Source organism: Apis cerana, linkage group LG14 (genome assembly GCF_029169275.1).
Source record: "Apis cerana isolate GH-2021 linkage group LG14, AcerK_1.0, whole genome shotgun sequence".
NCBI lineage: Eukaryota > Metazoa > Arthropoda > Insecta > Hymenoptera > Apidae > Apis > Apis cerana.
In genome coordinates this window covers 976760-995733 of record NC_083865.1, presented here as the reverse complement: position 1 = coordinate 995733, position 18974 = coordinate 976760, and the positions used below count along the sequence as shown (strand labels likewise).

Sequence of the window (18974 nt, the reverse complement as noted above, 5' to 3'; positions counted from 1 at the left end):
TAAAAGAAATTTATTCTCTAATAAAAACTGAGATTTAAGAATTCATTTTATTTAATTTTATTTTCAAATTGTTATAAAATTATAAAGTTTATGCTATAAAATTTTTAAGTTTTTTTTATCTAAATGTATACTTAAATATCTAATATGATACTTTATTAATACTTCATTATTTTCATTTTCATTCGTATCATATTTTTCATTTTTAGACTAATGCTTTGATTTCATGGATTTCTATAAGATTTTTGAATGCTTATGCAAAATTTATTCATATAAATAGCTGTAAATATACTATTTAGATAGAAAAATCTATTATAAAAATTATTATCTACAGAATTAATTCAAGCACAACTTGCAAAACAATCATTAAAATGAAATAAAAACTTGAAAAGCTACTAAAAAACGTTATGAGAAAAAATGTAAAAAAAACTTTTCGACTTTTTTTCAGATTGTAAAGAAAATATTAGAATTAGTGTATAGAAAATATTAAATATGTAGAAGACATAATTTAATTTTATAACTATATTTTAATATTTATAAAGTATTTTGTGCTGCAGAGATTTTCGCTATTTATGATAATTTTCAATTTCATTTTGAAGTCTATGTACTTTCTCAATTATTAAATGCTTTTCATACAATCCTTTCATACAAATTTATGTTGAAGAATTTTATACAACAAAGATTTTCATTCATTTTATAATTAGTTTTTCAAAAAATTTTAAAGTATTAAAAGTAACATTGATTTACATGACGCATTGAATACTTAATTGAGATTGACATAAAAAAGACATATGCTATGTCTTAAACATCATGAACATGTTCATACACAGTTTTCAATCACGAAATATTCTTAAAAAATATATAATTTCAAGAATCTTCTAAATTCTTCTCTTAAAAATAGCATCCTTATATAACATCATTCTATATTTCTATTTAGTGTTTTAACAAGAGAGAATTATTACGAATGTTTCTGTGATATTCTTATTATTTCTAATTCATGTGTTATTCTTTCTAAAAAAATTTTTTACATAGTTTCGTTTCTATATTTTTGTTTTTATCTTCATATAAAAATTTTTTATTCATATAAAAATCCTTTATTTAATTTATTAAAGTTGTATTCAGGATAAAATATCTTAAATATCTCCACTTTTTTTCTAAAAAATTTAACTTTTATTTGTTTGAGATTGTTTGAAATATTTATTATTTAGTTTTATTTGTTTATTGAATATTTTGTTTAGAATTATTCCCTCTTCAATATCATTTGTGTTTTTAAGTTAAAATTTTAGATTTACATGTTTATTTATATATTTTTTGAATTTTATTTAGTCGTCTAATAATTTTATGATCATGGAACGAAATTTTTCTTATTTTTTTCTATTAGAATCGAACTAATGATTAATATAATCTCAAAATAGTTAAATGAAAGATTTAATTTTCTAATATATTTTTGTAACAAAAAATATCTAAAATTTGACATGTCAGAAAGCTAATGAGTTGAAATACCAATATTTATATTATTATATTCTTTCCATTACAAAATAAAATTTTTTGTCTTTAGAATTGGCGAGTCTCAAACTCGAGATGCTTCGCGTATAATTCTTTCGTATAATAAATTTGTCTGTCAAAATTTAAAAGAAATTATCATCACATCAATTAATGTTGTTAATAAATCGAAACAAATAGATATCCAGTTTTATTTTTAAGAGTTAAAAAATTTTTAAATTTAATTAAAAGGACTTAAGAAGTCTGAACGATATATTGTTTTCTTCAATAATATTTAATATTCAATAATACTTTTATTTTTTCGCTATTAAATTTCATTGCATTAGCCTAACTCATGTTTTCTCATTTCATATGATTTCAGTATATATATCTTTTGTTGATTGGCATGTTTCTAATTTTTTGTTTTTTTTTTATATTTTTGTATTTTTTTTTGTTGCGATTTATAATTTGGATAAGTTTCATTATATAAAATGTACTTAATAGATGACTTTGAGTATTCTTTCAAAAAATATTCCTCTGCATTTAACATATTTAACAATAGAATAATTTTATACAACATTTTTATATAATCATATCTTTGATATATGATTATATTGCTATAAATATAACAGATATGTGATTTCATAAATTTTTATGATTAGATTTTTAATCAATAAAAAATAAGATTAGATTTTTAATCGATAAAAAATTTTTTTGTTTTTTAGTTTTTTAGTATTATCATTCTATATGTTCTTTTTTTCTTTTGGTTGATATGCAATATTTTTCATTTTAAAAAATGAATTAGTTTATAGCGTTACTGGATTGAGTTTGTGAAATAATTGGATAACCTGGCTTTTATTTTTGACAGTTTGAGTATCGTCAATGGTCTGACAATAATTTATGAGGCTTTCATAATATTTTGCAGATCTTTAATTTAAATAAAAATACTATAACAACGGCTGTTTCACAAGCCACATTTGCACGCCATGCGATGGATGTTGTGGCAACGAACGCAAAAGTCCTGACCTCTACACGCTATGACCTTGCGAGAGCCCATCCTTCGAGACCGTCCTCCAACAACCATTGGTCCATCCAATTTTCTCAGTATGCATTTTTCCCAAAAAGCAAGGATTGGAGGAAAAACCAAGGCTCGCGACAGTTTTGCAATTGAGTTAGAATAAAAATAGAAAACTGAAAAGAGAGAATTCGACGACGCAATATACATCAAAATACGGTGAAGAATCATTACAATTAACCGCAAAGAGTTAAAGTACCATCATTCGTTCATTCAGAGCTCATAATTTAAACAAATATACAGTCCTACAATAAAAGATGATCCTTCGAGCAATAGCATCAGTTTAGGTACCCCATTTGTGCAATATTCAAAGTTATTCGCCATTTTCGACTTTAAACAGTTACTTATTTATTTTTATTACATTTTTTAATAAGAAATTTACTTATAAAATCTTTTTTTAATATTTTTTAATATTAAGATGTAATCTATATTCCCAGTTTATAAATTTTAAATATTTTAAAATTCCATTTTCATTAGTATCATTCAAAAATGGTTTATTAATATTGCAAACACAATTAGATTTGTTGGATTAGAGAACCTTCATTTGTATATAATATAAAGTTAAAAAATATAATGTTGTATTTGAAATAATAGTTATTATATTGATTTAAGGAAGAGTAGAGAATAGTAATATATCTCTATTACTGCTATCATAACTAGAGTAATATAATAGTCATTTAAATTTCTTAAATATTACGATAATCTTTTTTGTAACTACATATAGAAAAATATCGAATATATATCTACTGAAATTACTTATATTATTTTATAATTTATTTATATAATTTTAATTATATTATAATTACTTATATTATTTAGTTAAAATTATTCATCATTCTATGAAACATTTTTTTAATTAATTGATAGAGAAAATAAAAATTAAAAAAAATCAATAATTTTAATAATAATCGTATACATATATAGAAAATAAAGAAAATTATTATTATTATATTATATTATTATTATTATTATTATTATTATTATTATTATTATTATTATTATATTAAATTGTCTATCTTAATTTTCGCATATGTATATACAAAATGTCTCAATTAAATTTTGATCATCTTGAATAACTGTTAAATTTTATGAAAATTATAAAATATATAATTTCAAGGATTTTGGAAGAGGAAGAAGCATATATTCATAAAATATCTTTTTATAAATTTAGTTTAAAAATTACAAAGATCACTTTGATTTTTTTAAATAGAATAATCTATTTTTGATATTATAAATCAGTAGAAAAGAATCTGTGAAATAAAATGTATTAAAATTAATGAATCTAAATCTTATATTTGGCCAAACAATTTTTAATTATTCTTTATATTTTTATTATCAAGAAATTAAAATAGATACTCGAACTGATATTCTTCAATTTCAATACAATGCGTTAATACTTGTTATGATTTTATGAATATTTTATTTTTATATTTTTATTAATCACGAGCATATTAATTTTAAACTTTTAAACTTTTAAAAAGCATTAGATACATTGATTACCAACAATAATGGAGTATGAATATGATGTATATTTAATAAGAGAATTGGATCATACTTGTCATTAGTGAAAATTTAATGAAAATACACAGGTTTTCTAATAAAAAAAATAATTTTTCAATCAATAAATCAATTGCAGAATTAGAGAATTTTCGGGACCAATGTATTCATCTAATCTTACTTGATTAAACTAACTTTAAAAAATAAAATTATAAAACAATTCATCAAATAAGATAATATGATAAATAAAGTTATAAATGAATAAAATCATTTATGAAAAATTTGAATTTTGAAATATAATATAAGATTACTTTTGTTTAGATATTCTTTCTTCAACAATTTGTCTTCCCGCAGTTGAAGAAGGTTGTAGCTATACCATGTTCAATATTGGAGTAGAAGAAAAATTTGTTATCTCTAGGAAGTTATGTAGATATATAGCACAAACGTCCGTGTAGGCCTAGTGAGACATCATAATCGATGTGACACAGAAACGCTTCAAATCAATCGTGAACTTAAGGTTAAAATTTGCGTTATCCAGAAGATGAATGTTTCATGACTGTGATATAATTTAGGAGGAAAGATCCTACGATGATGCGCTGAGAGAAACTGTTGCAGACCACGATTTCACCTTCGCTGCACTGTCAAATTTACTGTCTCGGTGATCTGATCGCTCGATGAATGGTTCTCACAAAATCATATATTTTGGCATATGTCTCCGCCAAAAGATAGAAGAGCTCTGCTTGTTATCAGATCTGCAATTCACACACGTACTATATATAATCTCATAATTCTCCGCATAATTCCCACGTAGAGGTGGTGAACTTTCTCATTCTGATCCTGGATATACAGGCAAGCATAACGCAGTATTCTCCAATTGGTGGATTAAACGGCCGAAATGAACGTCGAAATACCAGAAAAGAAAACCGAGATACTTCATGTTGTCATCAATCTAAACATATAGTAGCTGATTAGTAGCCACAATCAGGGATTATCGCGCATGAAATCAGAACGTTTTGGTTCAACTTCAGTTAACGAATGACGGAGATCTTGGCGATTACTTCCAATTCCAGGCGGACAATTCTTTTTATCATATTATTTTTTTTATTATGCTAATATCTTTATATTACTCTTCAAAAGCGTACTAACTCATGCAACTTATTTCACACACTTATGAAAATTGTTCCATTGTTCAAAAATGTCCTGAATTATTTTCTATTGGTTATAAATTAATATACTCGCGTTAAACGCACGGATCCGTATAAAAATTGCAGATAGAAAATCTACATGGTGGTACAATTTTTTGAATATCTATTGTAATAAAGGGTGGTTATCCAGATAAGATGAACAGACAGAAGAGATATTAACTGCATATACTATTGATTACTCCAATCGATGTGCTGATGGTTTTGTCCATATTAAGCTTAGGATGTTGTTGATTATTCGCCGTGAAATTTTTTAAATATGTTGACTGATTCTATAAGAAATCGCACAAATCCTTGAATGTAGACTTATGCATTAAAGTTAATATTCACTTTTCCACTCGCCTAATATCTAAATTCCTTCCAAAAAGATTTCCAATACAAGGATGTTTTACGATTTTGTCTTTTACTGTCTAATTTCTCAACACAAAAACATGATTGTTCGCAAATTGTTATCAAATTAATAAATTCTGTTGACATGTAGAATTTATTTTTAATCGATAATAATTTATATATATCTATGTGATGACGGCGTTAATCTCATATCGCGTTTGTCTTCCAAATTAGCCTACAGTTTGTTTTGAATACACTCAAATTGAATTATTGAATTATTATGCAAGTAGCGTAATTCTTCTTTATCTGCAAATAATGAAATCTTTGCAAATTCGAATCTTTTTATTCACTATTCTGAATCAATAATATAAAAGTTGATCCAATTTTTGGAACTTTTTTTTATATTGCTGCTGGGTAACAATATTCGAAAGACATAATTGAATTTAACAATGAAGAAAGACTTTTCTTTCTATTGACGCGCGTCCTATTTCTCCTGATTTTCAAAATCATCGCGAAAAGTTGCATGCAATGATTCTAACTCGATACCTGCGATAATTTATTCTATGTTGTAAATACTGTAATATCTGTTAAGAATTTTATGTATCATACATTTATAAGTTATAAATGTTACCATTTGCAATCTGGATTCTTCAAAGAATTTCTTAAATTTTGTCAGCGATATTTTAATGGAATATTTACTAGTTATCAATTAAATTCCATTTCCGCTAACGTAAACAATGAGAATTCACTTACTGGAATTAAAAAATAGATTAATGATATTAAAAATTGATTGCTGGTTAAAATTCTGATTGCTGAAACAACAAATTGGAATTTGATGCTTGTACTGAATGTTGCTGAATATAGATCGGAAAATGGATGTAATTTTCTGTGTTGATTGCTTCTTTCTGGAATGAATCAGGAATGCAGTAGTGAATCTCTGATGAATGAAGTTGAATGAATTCCTTCCTGATAATAATTTCTATTATTAACTACTGCTCAATAGGTATTGATTTGATTGAATCCATTTCTTGATTGTGTTGAATCTGACTGAAAGGATCGAATGTTAAAGTCCAATAAAATGTGACTTTAAATATTATTCGACAAAGAATGTCTCAACTAAATACCTCGAAGAATATGTTGTAACTATTTATATTGTTTTGAATGAGTTTAATGTTAATTGATTTTATATTATTTTTACGGCTGATTAATAACTGATTGAATTCCGCAGTTTCTATCGGATATTTAATTGCTAACTAAATATTTGATTTCACGGCTTTTGATCGGAATCTATATTCTGACTTACCTAACTTGAATGTATTTGATTTCTACGATGACTAATTTCGATTTGAAATGAATTCTGATTTTTTGCAGAAATTGTTGCGGATTTTGTTTCTATTTTCAATAATTATTTTTGGCGAAAATATAGTTAAAAGAGAATGAAAAAGAGTTAATAATAAAATGCGATTTCCAGGAATAGTAGAATTCGTGCAATTATTTTTCTGGTAATCGGTTATAAAGTATGGCACACAAATATAATTTACAATCATTGTTATTTTATTTTAATCTCTTGAATAACTGCTATTAAAATGTTTAAAATGTAACTTATATTTATTTGTAAATTATTGCTAAAAACTTAAATTGATAGAAATATAAATTATTGAAAATAATAAAATTATTAAAAAGTAAAATTCAAACTATCTTAGCCGCTTCAATTTTGATTTTTGTCTTTCATAAAAATATATTATATTTATTATTTATTATATAAATAAAAATTTCTCTCTTTTTTGGCATATTTAATTGCAATTTAATTGCAATTTGAAATCTTTGATAAAATTAAGTTAAAATGACAATTGCGATGATTAATTTTTATTCATAGCTATAATTGATCACCTCTCAAATAATTTTGGTTAATTTCATTTGGCACAGTAAATTGGAGTTATTTAAAAATTCGAATTACAAATTGAAATAATTTTATTTTTAACTTCAATTATTAAAATTTTGCCCATCTCTAGTTGTAGTAAACAATCTGTTTCTTTTTTTTTTTTTGCAAATCAAAGTACTTCAAAACATGTTATATGAAGTTCCAAAAAAGAATTTCATATGATACCGCGAATTATCACGATTGAAAAAAGAAGCAAATATTTTAGATTCAAAAATTTATCAAGATGTATAAAATAAATATAATATAATAAATAACTATATATACAATAAAAAATTATATTGAAATTATTATACATTAAAAATTGCACATACATATATCATTAACATAGCTATTTTCATTATATTATTTGTCATTGAATCTCAAATTAAATCGTATATATATATAACTGATAACATAATAGCAGTTTCATAATCATTATCTATAATATTTATCTAAGTTTCTCATAAAATTTTTAATTGTTTTTATGAAAATTTACAAATATTTGTATGTTGAACGAGATCTGCTTTCAATTAATTCTTACTTAATCTAATAACCAACAGAAGATAGTTTTAATTCGAAATATATAAAAAATAATAGCAATTGTTGCATTTGTAGGGCAAATATTTTTATATTCATTTTTTTTTATTTTTGATTGTACTTCATATTTTTTTAAAAATATTAATTTTTTATTCTAACATTGAAATAATTAAATCAAACATAAATATTTGATTTAGTATAAATATTAGTATTTAATAAATCAAATATTTTTAATTTTTGAGAAAAAGTGGTTAAATTTTTTATCGTATAAGTAAAATATCTTAAGATATGTTAGGATAGCAATCACATTTTTTCACTTAATCACTTGAATCATTATATTATAGCAAAAACAAGTCATATTAATAACATCTTAATAATAATATTGTTGAATATATTTATAACGTCTGTATACAATTTTCAACAGATGTTATTAAAAGTTTTTCAATAATATCTTAGAAATCAATAATTCGTTCCAAATATCTGATTGCTGATTCGCCATCGATATTATATAGGATTATAATCCCATAAGATGTATTTATTGTGTATCTTATTTGAGATTTATTTCGAAAGATATCGCACAGGATTTAGGATATAGGATTAGTTAAAAAATAATTAGTTAAATATATATAGTTGTTAGATGAGATGTTTTATCTGTAAATTTTCTATATCTTCATATATGTGACAATATTTTTGAGATTCAATTTATTAAATTATTATTAAATAAGAGATTTCTGATATTTTATATTGTTATTATTAAAAAAATATAATTGTGTGTAATAATTACGAAATTGATAAAAAATAATAGTATTTCACAAGAATTTAAGAAAGTAGAAAAAATTCTATTCAGAAATATGAAAAAAATTATTTATACATCACTATATGAATTGACAGCAATATCAAATTAGAAATAATTAAATACGTATTAAATATGTATAATGCAATTACAAAAAATCTAATTTTATAAAAAAAATGTTACATAAGAACATCATAAAAATATTCTTCATTTTTTAAATATTTACTATATGTCGATTTAATACATATTATAATAAAAAAAATGATAGAATTAAAAAAAATAAAATTATTTTTTGTATAATACAATAATTTTATTTAATTAAGTATACTGAAATATTAATAAACTTTATGTTTTGTTAATACAAAAAATTAATGTATAGATATATAAACATATTTATTTTCAATAATATAAGAATATTGATAACTTTAATAATTATAGAATTTGCTCATGATCATTTATCATATTTTCTAATGATGACTATCATAATGATTATTATTAATATGATGAAGACTTCATTATACAATGATTTGAAATGCATTTATATTCACTTATCTTCCACCACAGCTCGCAAAGCTGTGAAAACAGAGAAAGCATTTGTCACGTACTGAAATGTTATTAATTTATATTTAATTTTTTTTACTTTATTCCTTCATCATAATGCACATTTTAAATGTTGAATTTATCTTACCGAACAATAATAACGTAAAGTAAGCTCTGGTAACAGAACATTAATGGAAAGAATTACTGGTCTTTGATACATCAATATAATCAGCAAATTCTTTTGCATATCTAAGCTCTGTTCATACCATATTGAGTTATATGCACTTTGTAAAATGTTTACACTCTACGAATTATGAAAGATTGATCATCTTTAGGAAAAAATGAATCTTATAAATTACATACAGTGAAAAATTAAATATTTTAAACTAAATATTGTACATTTATAAAAAAAAATTATATAACATTGAAGGAAAACATTTCTATTTTTACTTTGTTAATTTATATATATATATTTTTATATATTAAAAAAATGAAAATGTAAAAATGGATTTTCTAAATCAGATTTATCATTTTATTATCATATCATTGCACTTTGAATAAAAAATATGCTATTGATATTAAACTATTTATTCAAAGTACCACTTTATCACTTATAACAACATTATCACACATAAACTCAATAAATTCATTAAATAAATAAATAAAATAAATATTCAACCATATAATTTTCTAATATATCTTGAAGTTACTAATATATTTTCTTCTTTAATTTAACTTTAAAATTAAGTATTATTAAATTCAATACAATTTACTTAGAAAAGTTACTAATATATTTTCTTCTTTAATTTAACTTTAAAATTAAGTATTATTAAATTCAATACAATTTACTTAGAAAAAAGAAAACCAAACTTACTTTCGTGACAAAAAAACTCATATATCGTAATGACAAAAAATTCACAAGAAAAATCAATTAAATAATGTAAATTTTGTTTTGCAATGCGATATAACTGAATTATGAAACGAATTTTCTTAACCAATTTTTTGTGATCCGTTAATTTTATTATTCAAAATATAAATATAACTTACTGTATCTTGCATGTGATCAGCTGGCCATGCATACATGTAAATTTCCATAAGAGAAGACATACATATGATTATGAATTGAATTTTTACAAGTGTTGGCGAATTCTGTTTATAAATTGCAATATTAATTCATCGTAGTCATTGTATCATAAATTTTACTTACTATAATCATTATAATACCAGATAAAGTCAACATAAATGTGCCTACTGCGATAGCATAAAATACCAAAAAACGAATACAGTTCACCACTTCCTCTGCGTATCTAGATAAAAAAATTATACTTTAAATACTTTAAATTATTTAAAATAAACAAAAAACAAATAATTTAACTAACAAAAACATACCTTCTTAAAAATAATAATTTTTTAAAACAAACGATCAGCATATCGATGTTTGTAATTTTCTGTAATTCCTCAACTAAACATTCAAATCTTGCAGCCGCAAACCAAAGAAGAAGTGCTCCAAATAAGCTTAAGCAAATATGTGCAGCACATTGATAAGTAAAGAAAAATTGGTGGACGTATATAATATTTCTTGAAGTATCATTAATTTGAAATGGATATTCTGTTTCCCATGGAAAAGAAATTGGCAAGAATGTTGGTCCTAGTACAAAAACAGTTGCAGCTCCATATGTTAACACAATAGTTCCGCCGTAGAAAATATTACATTTCTTGACATATATGCATAAAATTTTATGTAGTTGTTCTTCTTTAACACAGGTCATCATTTCTTCAACTACACGCTATAACTTGTAATTAAGATATATATCATTTTAATCAAATAATAAAATAAATGAATAAAAACTTACTTGTAAAACATCATATTTTATGAAACATATGATAGTTTGTATAATATTTTGAAACACACATATTAATAAACAGATACATTTGAAAAGATTGATTAAATTGTGTACATTCAAGTGAATTGCGTAAATTAAAGGTAAGAGTACCATAAAAGCGCTAATTATAGCACTAATCTGTAAAATTTTTATGCACACAATTTGTTTTCTGGTACTACTTGCAGGAAGTGGCCAACAAAAAGACAAAGCTACACTAAGCCAAACAATATAAATACCCTTTTCTGGAGTCACGTATTTCAACATAGTTTCAAGAAACTATTTCTCTTAGGAATCAAACCAAATATAATTCAACTGATGCAATAGTGGGATATGTATAGGATATTATTTGAACATAGAATATTTAATAAATAATACTCAGTATATCAACTAATAACATGTTGGTGATTTCTTGTAACACATTCTTTCTGGTAAACCGATGGTAATAATTATCGATTGCATTATACATTAACGTACCATATGCTGTAACGTACAGATGCAAAGGGGAATTATTTTGCAAGAGAACTAAAATTTTCTTGGAAATAGTATTTAAAAAAATATTCTTTTACGTAAAACGGAAAACGAATATTTTATCTATAATAGCTTAGACGTGATATTTAAAAAACTACAATTAAAGAGATTTTAATGTAATTTAATCTATATGTATAATAATATGTGTTTCTAATAAAACTGATAGTTACAAAATAGAGATATTACGATATGAATGCAATCATAAACGATAAATGGAAAATATAAATAATTGTTAATATATAACATATTTAAGTTAATTAAAATTCGTAACAAAATGAATAATAATACAAATAATCAAAATACGTGAATAATTTTCATAGTTAAAGCAAACAAATGATTTATAAAATTATTTTTATTTAAAATTAAGAAATTTTACCAAAATATTATAATTGGAATAATTTAACGACAAACAAAATATTTACATTATAAGGTATTTTATTTTATAAGATAATCTTTTTCTGAGATATGACTATATAATTTAGAAATCAAATATACATTCACTGAAATAAATTTATTGAAATATATTATTGCAAAATTGTTTATTATTTTATGAAATATTCTTTTGACTAATTAACAGAATAAAAATTTTAAAAAGTAACAATTCCAAAGAATCGTATACATATATGATTGTATATATGTATATATAAAATGAAAAACGAAAATATTATTGCTATTATTAAATTATTAAATCTATTTCAATCTTCGTGTATAATAGAATATTAACTAATTTGATAAAAAGTTAAATTAAATAATTAAATTAAATATTATTAAATTAAATAATACATTTTATATTATTAAAATTTTAAGATATGGAATTTAAACATATCATAAGGTATTTGTTTTTTTTTGAATAAAGAAGGAGATTTTGAAGATTTCAAGGTCATTTTAATTTTTTCTAAATGGAACAAAAAATTTTTTAAAAATGTATTAAAATTAATAATGAATCTGAATCTTATATTTTTACATATTTTTCAATATATTTATTTAAATATATTATTTTTAAATATATATTTAACGAATTATTGATAAAATAATTTTTAATATGTATTTACTATTAGGAAATTAAAGTAAATAGAATTGATATCTTTTAACATTTTAATTTAATCTTTTATCAAAAATTTTTATAACAAATAGATAAAATAATTATGTTTTATATATATTATAGTTATGTAAAAAAACTTGTTATTATTATTATTACTTGGAAAAAATGATTTCTTTCCTACAAAATATTTTATTTGCATTTTTATTAATCACGATCATATTGATTTAAAAAAAAATGTATTATTTGTATTATGATCACAAAGCATTAGACAATTTATATCTACATTACTAATTTATTAATTTTTGTCAACAATAATACAATATCAATTTTATAATGTAATATATTCAATGTTAAGATAATTAGATCACATATTCGTGAATACTAAAGGAAATACAAAAGTTTTCCTTATGGATATATTACTAGATTACAAATGTACAACAACATATCCGTTTATTAATATAATTCAGCATTATATTAGAATTGTTGTATATTAGAATTACAACAAACATTACAGAAACAATTTCCCAATAAATCGATAAATCGATCGTAATGGAGAATTTCTGGTCACTAGATTCATTAGATTTTTGTCTATTAGACTTTTTTTGTGAAGAATTTTAAAAAATAAAATGTACTTTAACTCATCGATGATATAAGAAAATATTAAACAAATAATTTAAAAATTATTTGTGTAATATACATATTTCATAAATATTTAAAAATTTATTAAAATATTTAAAAATGCTGTTTTTAATAAAAAGTAAATTTCTTTTAGTTTATGATAATAAATACATATTAAAAATTAGTTCATTAATATTTCATTAAATATGAGATTTAGATTACTAGATTATTTTATTTAAAAAAATGAACATAAAATATCTAAAAAAATCATTGAGAAGTCACTACGAAAAAAACACTTTTATGAAATATTCTCCTCAAAGCCATTTAAATTCCATCCTTATAAATTTCATAAAATTCATTGCAGTATTCAGCAATTATTCGAAATAATCAAGGTGAAACATTTTATTAGACATCTAATTAGTAACAAAAGATAAAAAATTTCTTTAATATTTTTTAGATAGTGATATTTTTCTGTTTTTTTTTAATAAGTATTATTTTTTTATTTTTTTACTTTATAGAAATCAAAAAAAGTTTTGAATTAATATAATTCTAATAAAAGATTATATTAATCTTGAAATTAATGAATTTATAATAAATTAAAGAATTTATGAAAAGTAATATATTATTATTATCATACAATTAAAGAAGATTAGAAAAAACATATTAGAAAAACATATTCAATTAAATAATCAATTAATATTCAAAAGATTATTTTATTTAAAAAATATGCAATTTAATTGTGATTTGAAAATTTATGTTTTCTTGCTTAAATATTTTCCTATTTTCTTTTATTTAATTATCATTTACTACATACCATTATATATATATTTCATTCTTATCTCAAAATTTCGCAAGTTAAAATTAATGTAAAATTTATTTATTTTTTGTTTATACAACATTTTTATTTCTATGATTAATAATAATATCTTATCTATGGTTAGTTAGTAAACATCTTGATACAAAATATCCTAAAAATAATGGAACACCGATTAATTTTTTTAATTTTAAAAATAATTTCAAGTAATATTTTCTTTTGCAAAAACTTTTGTTATGGTTTTGTTAACGAATTAACAAAAAAAATAGTTAATTATATAAACTAGTAGAATCGCATCTAATGGATCGATTTCGAATAAACAAAATCAAATAACATATATTGAAAAAAATATCATGAATATAAATATATTTTTATTAAAATATTGAATTTACTTTTCATTCAAAAATTGTAAATTTTTTATGTGATAAAAAAAATGTGTAATATTTTTTTAATTAATGAACGATAAATATATTTAGAATAAAAAATAAACTATTTAATAAATTACAATCTTTTTTAGATTTTTAATTATTAATTAAGTTTTTAATTATTAAATTATAAATTATAATTTCTAAAAATAAGTAAATAAAATTAAATAAATAGATAAAGTAAAACACTTGTCGAAAATTCAATTGAGATTTTGAAACATGTCATTAAATTATCTTTTTTTGAATATTTTTAACATTAAACAATTTTTTTTAACATTGTTGATATTGTGATATCCTTAACATTGAACTTTTGAGAAATTTGCGTATAATACTAAATACTGATTAAATATTATAGATAAAATATTATCATTAAATAATATACATGAAGGCAATGTATTATTAGATCAATGCATTTATTATTCATTTTATTATGCAGTCATTTACATTTATCAGTAACATCACATTAATTTAATAAGAGAATTGATTTTAATTTTTTTTTAATTTTCTATTCATATTATTATATTTTAGCATTAAATGTATGATAACTTTTATTCCAATCATTAAATTCTGACTCTGTATTTGAAATTCTAATCTTATGTATATTACGTACAAAAAAAATCTTTTTTTCTCCAAATAAAAGTTTATAATAACTTAGGTTCATCTTTCATTCCCAATATGTTATTTTTTAAAAATAAATTAAATAATATTTTTTAATAATAATTAATTAAAAAAGAAATTGAATCATTCTATGAAAATCATAGACATCAAATTGATATATTTTATGGAAAAATCTACGAGATAAGTATCTTAGCTAATAGAATTTATAGGCATTTAGAGTAAAATTTATAATTTCTAACTAATTCATTTTTTATTTAAGACTTTTTTAAAAAGAATACAAAAATGAATCAATTGAAAAAAAATTACAATTTTAAAAAAATTTTAATTGATTTTAATTTTTTATTGAAGAAAAAATTTTGTATTTTAATTTAACTTTCCATATGAAATAAAAAATTATAATTTAATTTATTATTTACTTCGCCTTTATTTACTTACTTATTTGAATTATATTAAATTATACTTTTGTATCTCTGATATTTTTTAAAATAATTTAATGATAATTTAATATAAAAAAAAAAAATATGGAAATTTGATGATTGACAAATTGAATATATTCAATTTCTATTTCAATTTTTATTTTAAATGAAGTATAATGCAGTTAATCTTTGATTATAAATAAATAATATAATCTGAACCTTTAATTCTAAAATAAATTTTATATATACAGATAATTATATATAATTATAATTAGAAAAATTGTATCAAAAAATTTTAAAAACAAATAATATATCAAGAAAAATTGAATTTTTATAAAAAATAATTCTAAAAAATATTTTTTAATATTTGCGAATAATTATTATTTTATATTATTTTAACGAATGCAAATTATTTTACAGTTACAAATATGGGAGCATACGAAAAAAAAGTCAGATAAAAATATTCTTATTCGAAATTTTTACAGCAAAAAAATTTCAAAATTATTTATTATTTTATTGCACAAAGATAAAACTTTTGGATCAGATGAATATTTTATATAGTCAAAATATATATTTAATAAGCATAAAGAAATTTCAATGATAATTAAGGAATTTTTGATTATATATTAAATACAAATTGAAAGAAATAATAAATATAAATATTGAATGAAAGATATATAATATTTGAAATATTATTGAAAATAAATAGATAAATAAATAAATCTAGAACATTTCAAACAAGTTTATTTATTAACGAAAAATTTATTGATAATTATTAATTATCTGAATTTTACAACTTTAATATTTAATTATAAAAAAAGAGACAGTTTTGATTTCAATGATTCATTATTAAATCATATGGAATAAAAAATATTAGTTTTTAAAAAGAATAGACTATCGTTTAAAATTTCGTTTAGAAATAATTTTGTTTTATTTTATTAATATAAAGAAAAAATTCCATCGCAATATACAAATATAAACATATTTTAATATCGGATATAATAAATAAGAACGTAATGAATCTAATTTTTTTTCATTTTAATTAAATTTATTTTTTTCAATCATTATATATTTGTCTTTCTATAATTTCATCCTATTTAGTTTTTACGCTTCTATTAAAATAATCTTTCATTTTTATATCATGATTATTTTTCAACTTCGAAAATAAATTTTTCTATTTCAAATTTATATTTTTTTTATCTATTAATTTTTATAATATATATTTATTAGGGAATAGGTTATAAAATGATTTAATTAAAATAAAGAATATATAGTAAAAAAAATATATTTAATAAATAAGAATAAATTATGTTCTATAGATATGAATCGATGCTTTTGTACTCTGATCTTACTATGTCGCACTATGGCGATTTCAAAAAAGGGAGGAACAGACAAAACAGAATCGAAATAGCAACCTTATCTAAGTGATGGAAAATATGAGTCGTATCTTTACGTATATGAACAACATCAACAATATATTTTATTATTGTATAGTTAAACTGATATTATAACATATTATATTATAGAACATTTTGTCGCATCGGCAATATATTTTGTTTTCTATATATGGTAGTACTATGAGTGTATCATTTTATTATTAAGTATCAGAGATTTTTTATTTATATTTACATTGAAACATGTAATTTCTATTTTAATAGAGAAAAAGTAATGTGTAACATATAATATTATTGCTATTGTCTAGAACCTATATTCTTAGCTTAAATTTTTTCCTTCTAATTAGTTTTATAATTTTGATAGAATGATAATGAAATTATTATATTGCATATTATATATTACATATATTATATTATACAATATATTATTATATTATTATTATATTATATATTATATTATATTATTATATTTATATTATATATAAATATATTTTCATATATTTTTACTTTTTAAATATCTTGTAAAGAATTAAATTTTCAAATATGTAATTATATTTTTTTATTTTTATGCTAAAAAATATTTTTATAATGCAACAAAATAAATATTTATTATTATATTTTTTTAAATTTAAAGATATTTAAATATTATCTAATAAAATCTGAATAAAGAGAAAATAATATAAAGAAAATAATAAATAAAAAAAAATAAAATTGTGACGAAACTCCTTTTCATCAATACAACAATCAATCTATACTAATTTTATATAAAAAAATAAAAGAATTATAACTTTTGCTTATTTGAAAGTTATTTGTAAATAAGTAATTTATAATAATTCTTTTGATTCCTTGATCTCCATGAATCAATTATCTGCTCAAATTTTATTTACACACAATTCAAAACGCTTCACAAAATATAATTTTGTAATTCCAATCAATTTTTAAAATTAAATGAAGAGAATTAATCTTCAGTTGTTAACATATAATATAATAATATATAAAAAAAAATCAATAAATTTTCATTAAAATCTATAAAGAATAGAATTTTTTTAGTTTTTATTTTATTACAATATAAATATTGTATTCAGTGTTTAATATTGTACTCAGTTTTTATTCATTAATGAATTTAATGAATAATTTTTTAATGATTATTGCAAAAGATTAATTGCAAATGATTTGATTAAAAATTATCCAATTAAAAATTATTTAAATAAAATATATTTTTAAATCTTTGTGCAATTCGAAATTCTTTTTTGCATTTCAAAAATGAAAAAAAATAACCAGTGAAAAAGAAAGAGAATCAAGAGTTGAAATAAAAAGAATAAATATTGAAAAAAAACAAAGAAATAAAAATATGCAATAACAATATGTATAAATATTTTTAATTTTCAACTTAACTTTCTTAGATAAAATTTTTATTGCATTTATATAAGAACAAACATTATATAATTTGGATCATGTTTATTACATCATATATTTAATGAATCATAATTTTTTTTCTTATTAAATAATATAATAAATATATATAAATATAACAAATAACATAATAAATATATATAAATATAATAAATAATAGAATAAATATATATAAATATAATAAATAACATAATAAATATATAAATAATATAATAAATAATATAATAAATATATATAAATATAATAAATAACATAATAAATATATAAATATAATAAATAATATAATAAATATATATAAATATAATAAATATATATAAACATAATAAATAATATAATAAATATAATAAAAATTAATAAAAAATCATATTATATAATTATACAATTTATTTTAATTAAATTTTAAAAATAAAAAAAATTTTTCGTTAGAGAAATAATAATTTAAAAAATAA

General features: G+C 20.3%; 1 protein-coding gene across 1 annotated transcript; it reads right to left on the bottom strand.

The window, feature by feature from the left end:
- Window positions 1-9122: 9122 nt before the first annotated feature.
- LOC108001261 (uncharacterized) lies at window positions 9123-11984 on the bottom strand. The gene is made up of 5 exons (XM_028668402.2): window positions 10764-11984; window positions 10582-10681; window positions 10422-10523; window positions 9523-9678; window positions 9123-9438 (listed from the first exon to the last, which is right to left on the bottom strand). Exons 1-5 carry the CDS (start codon window positions 11144-11146, stop codon window positions 9379-9381), a joined length of 801 nt encoding a protein of 266 aa, XP_028524203.1. The 5' UTR covers window positions 11147-11984; the 3' UTR covers window positions 9123-9378.
- Window positions 11985-18974: the final 6990 nt, after the last annotated feature.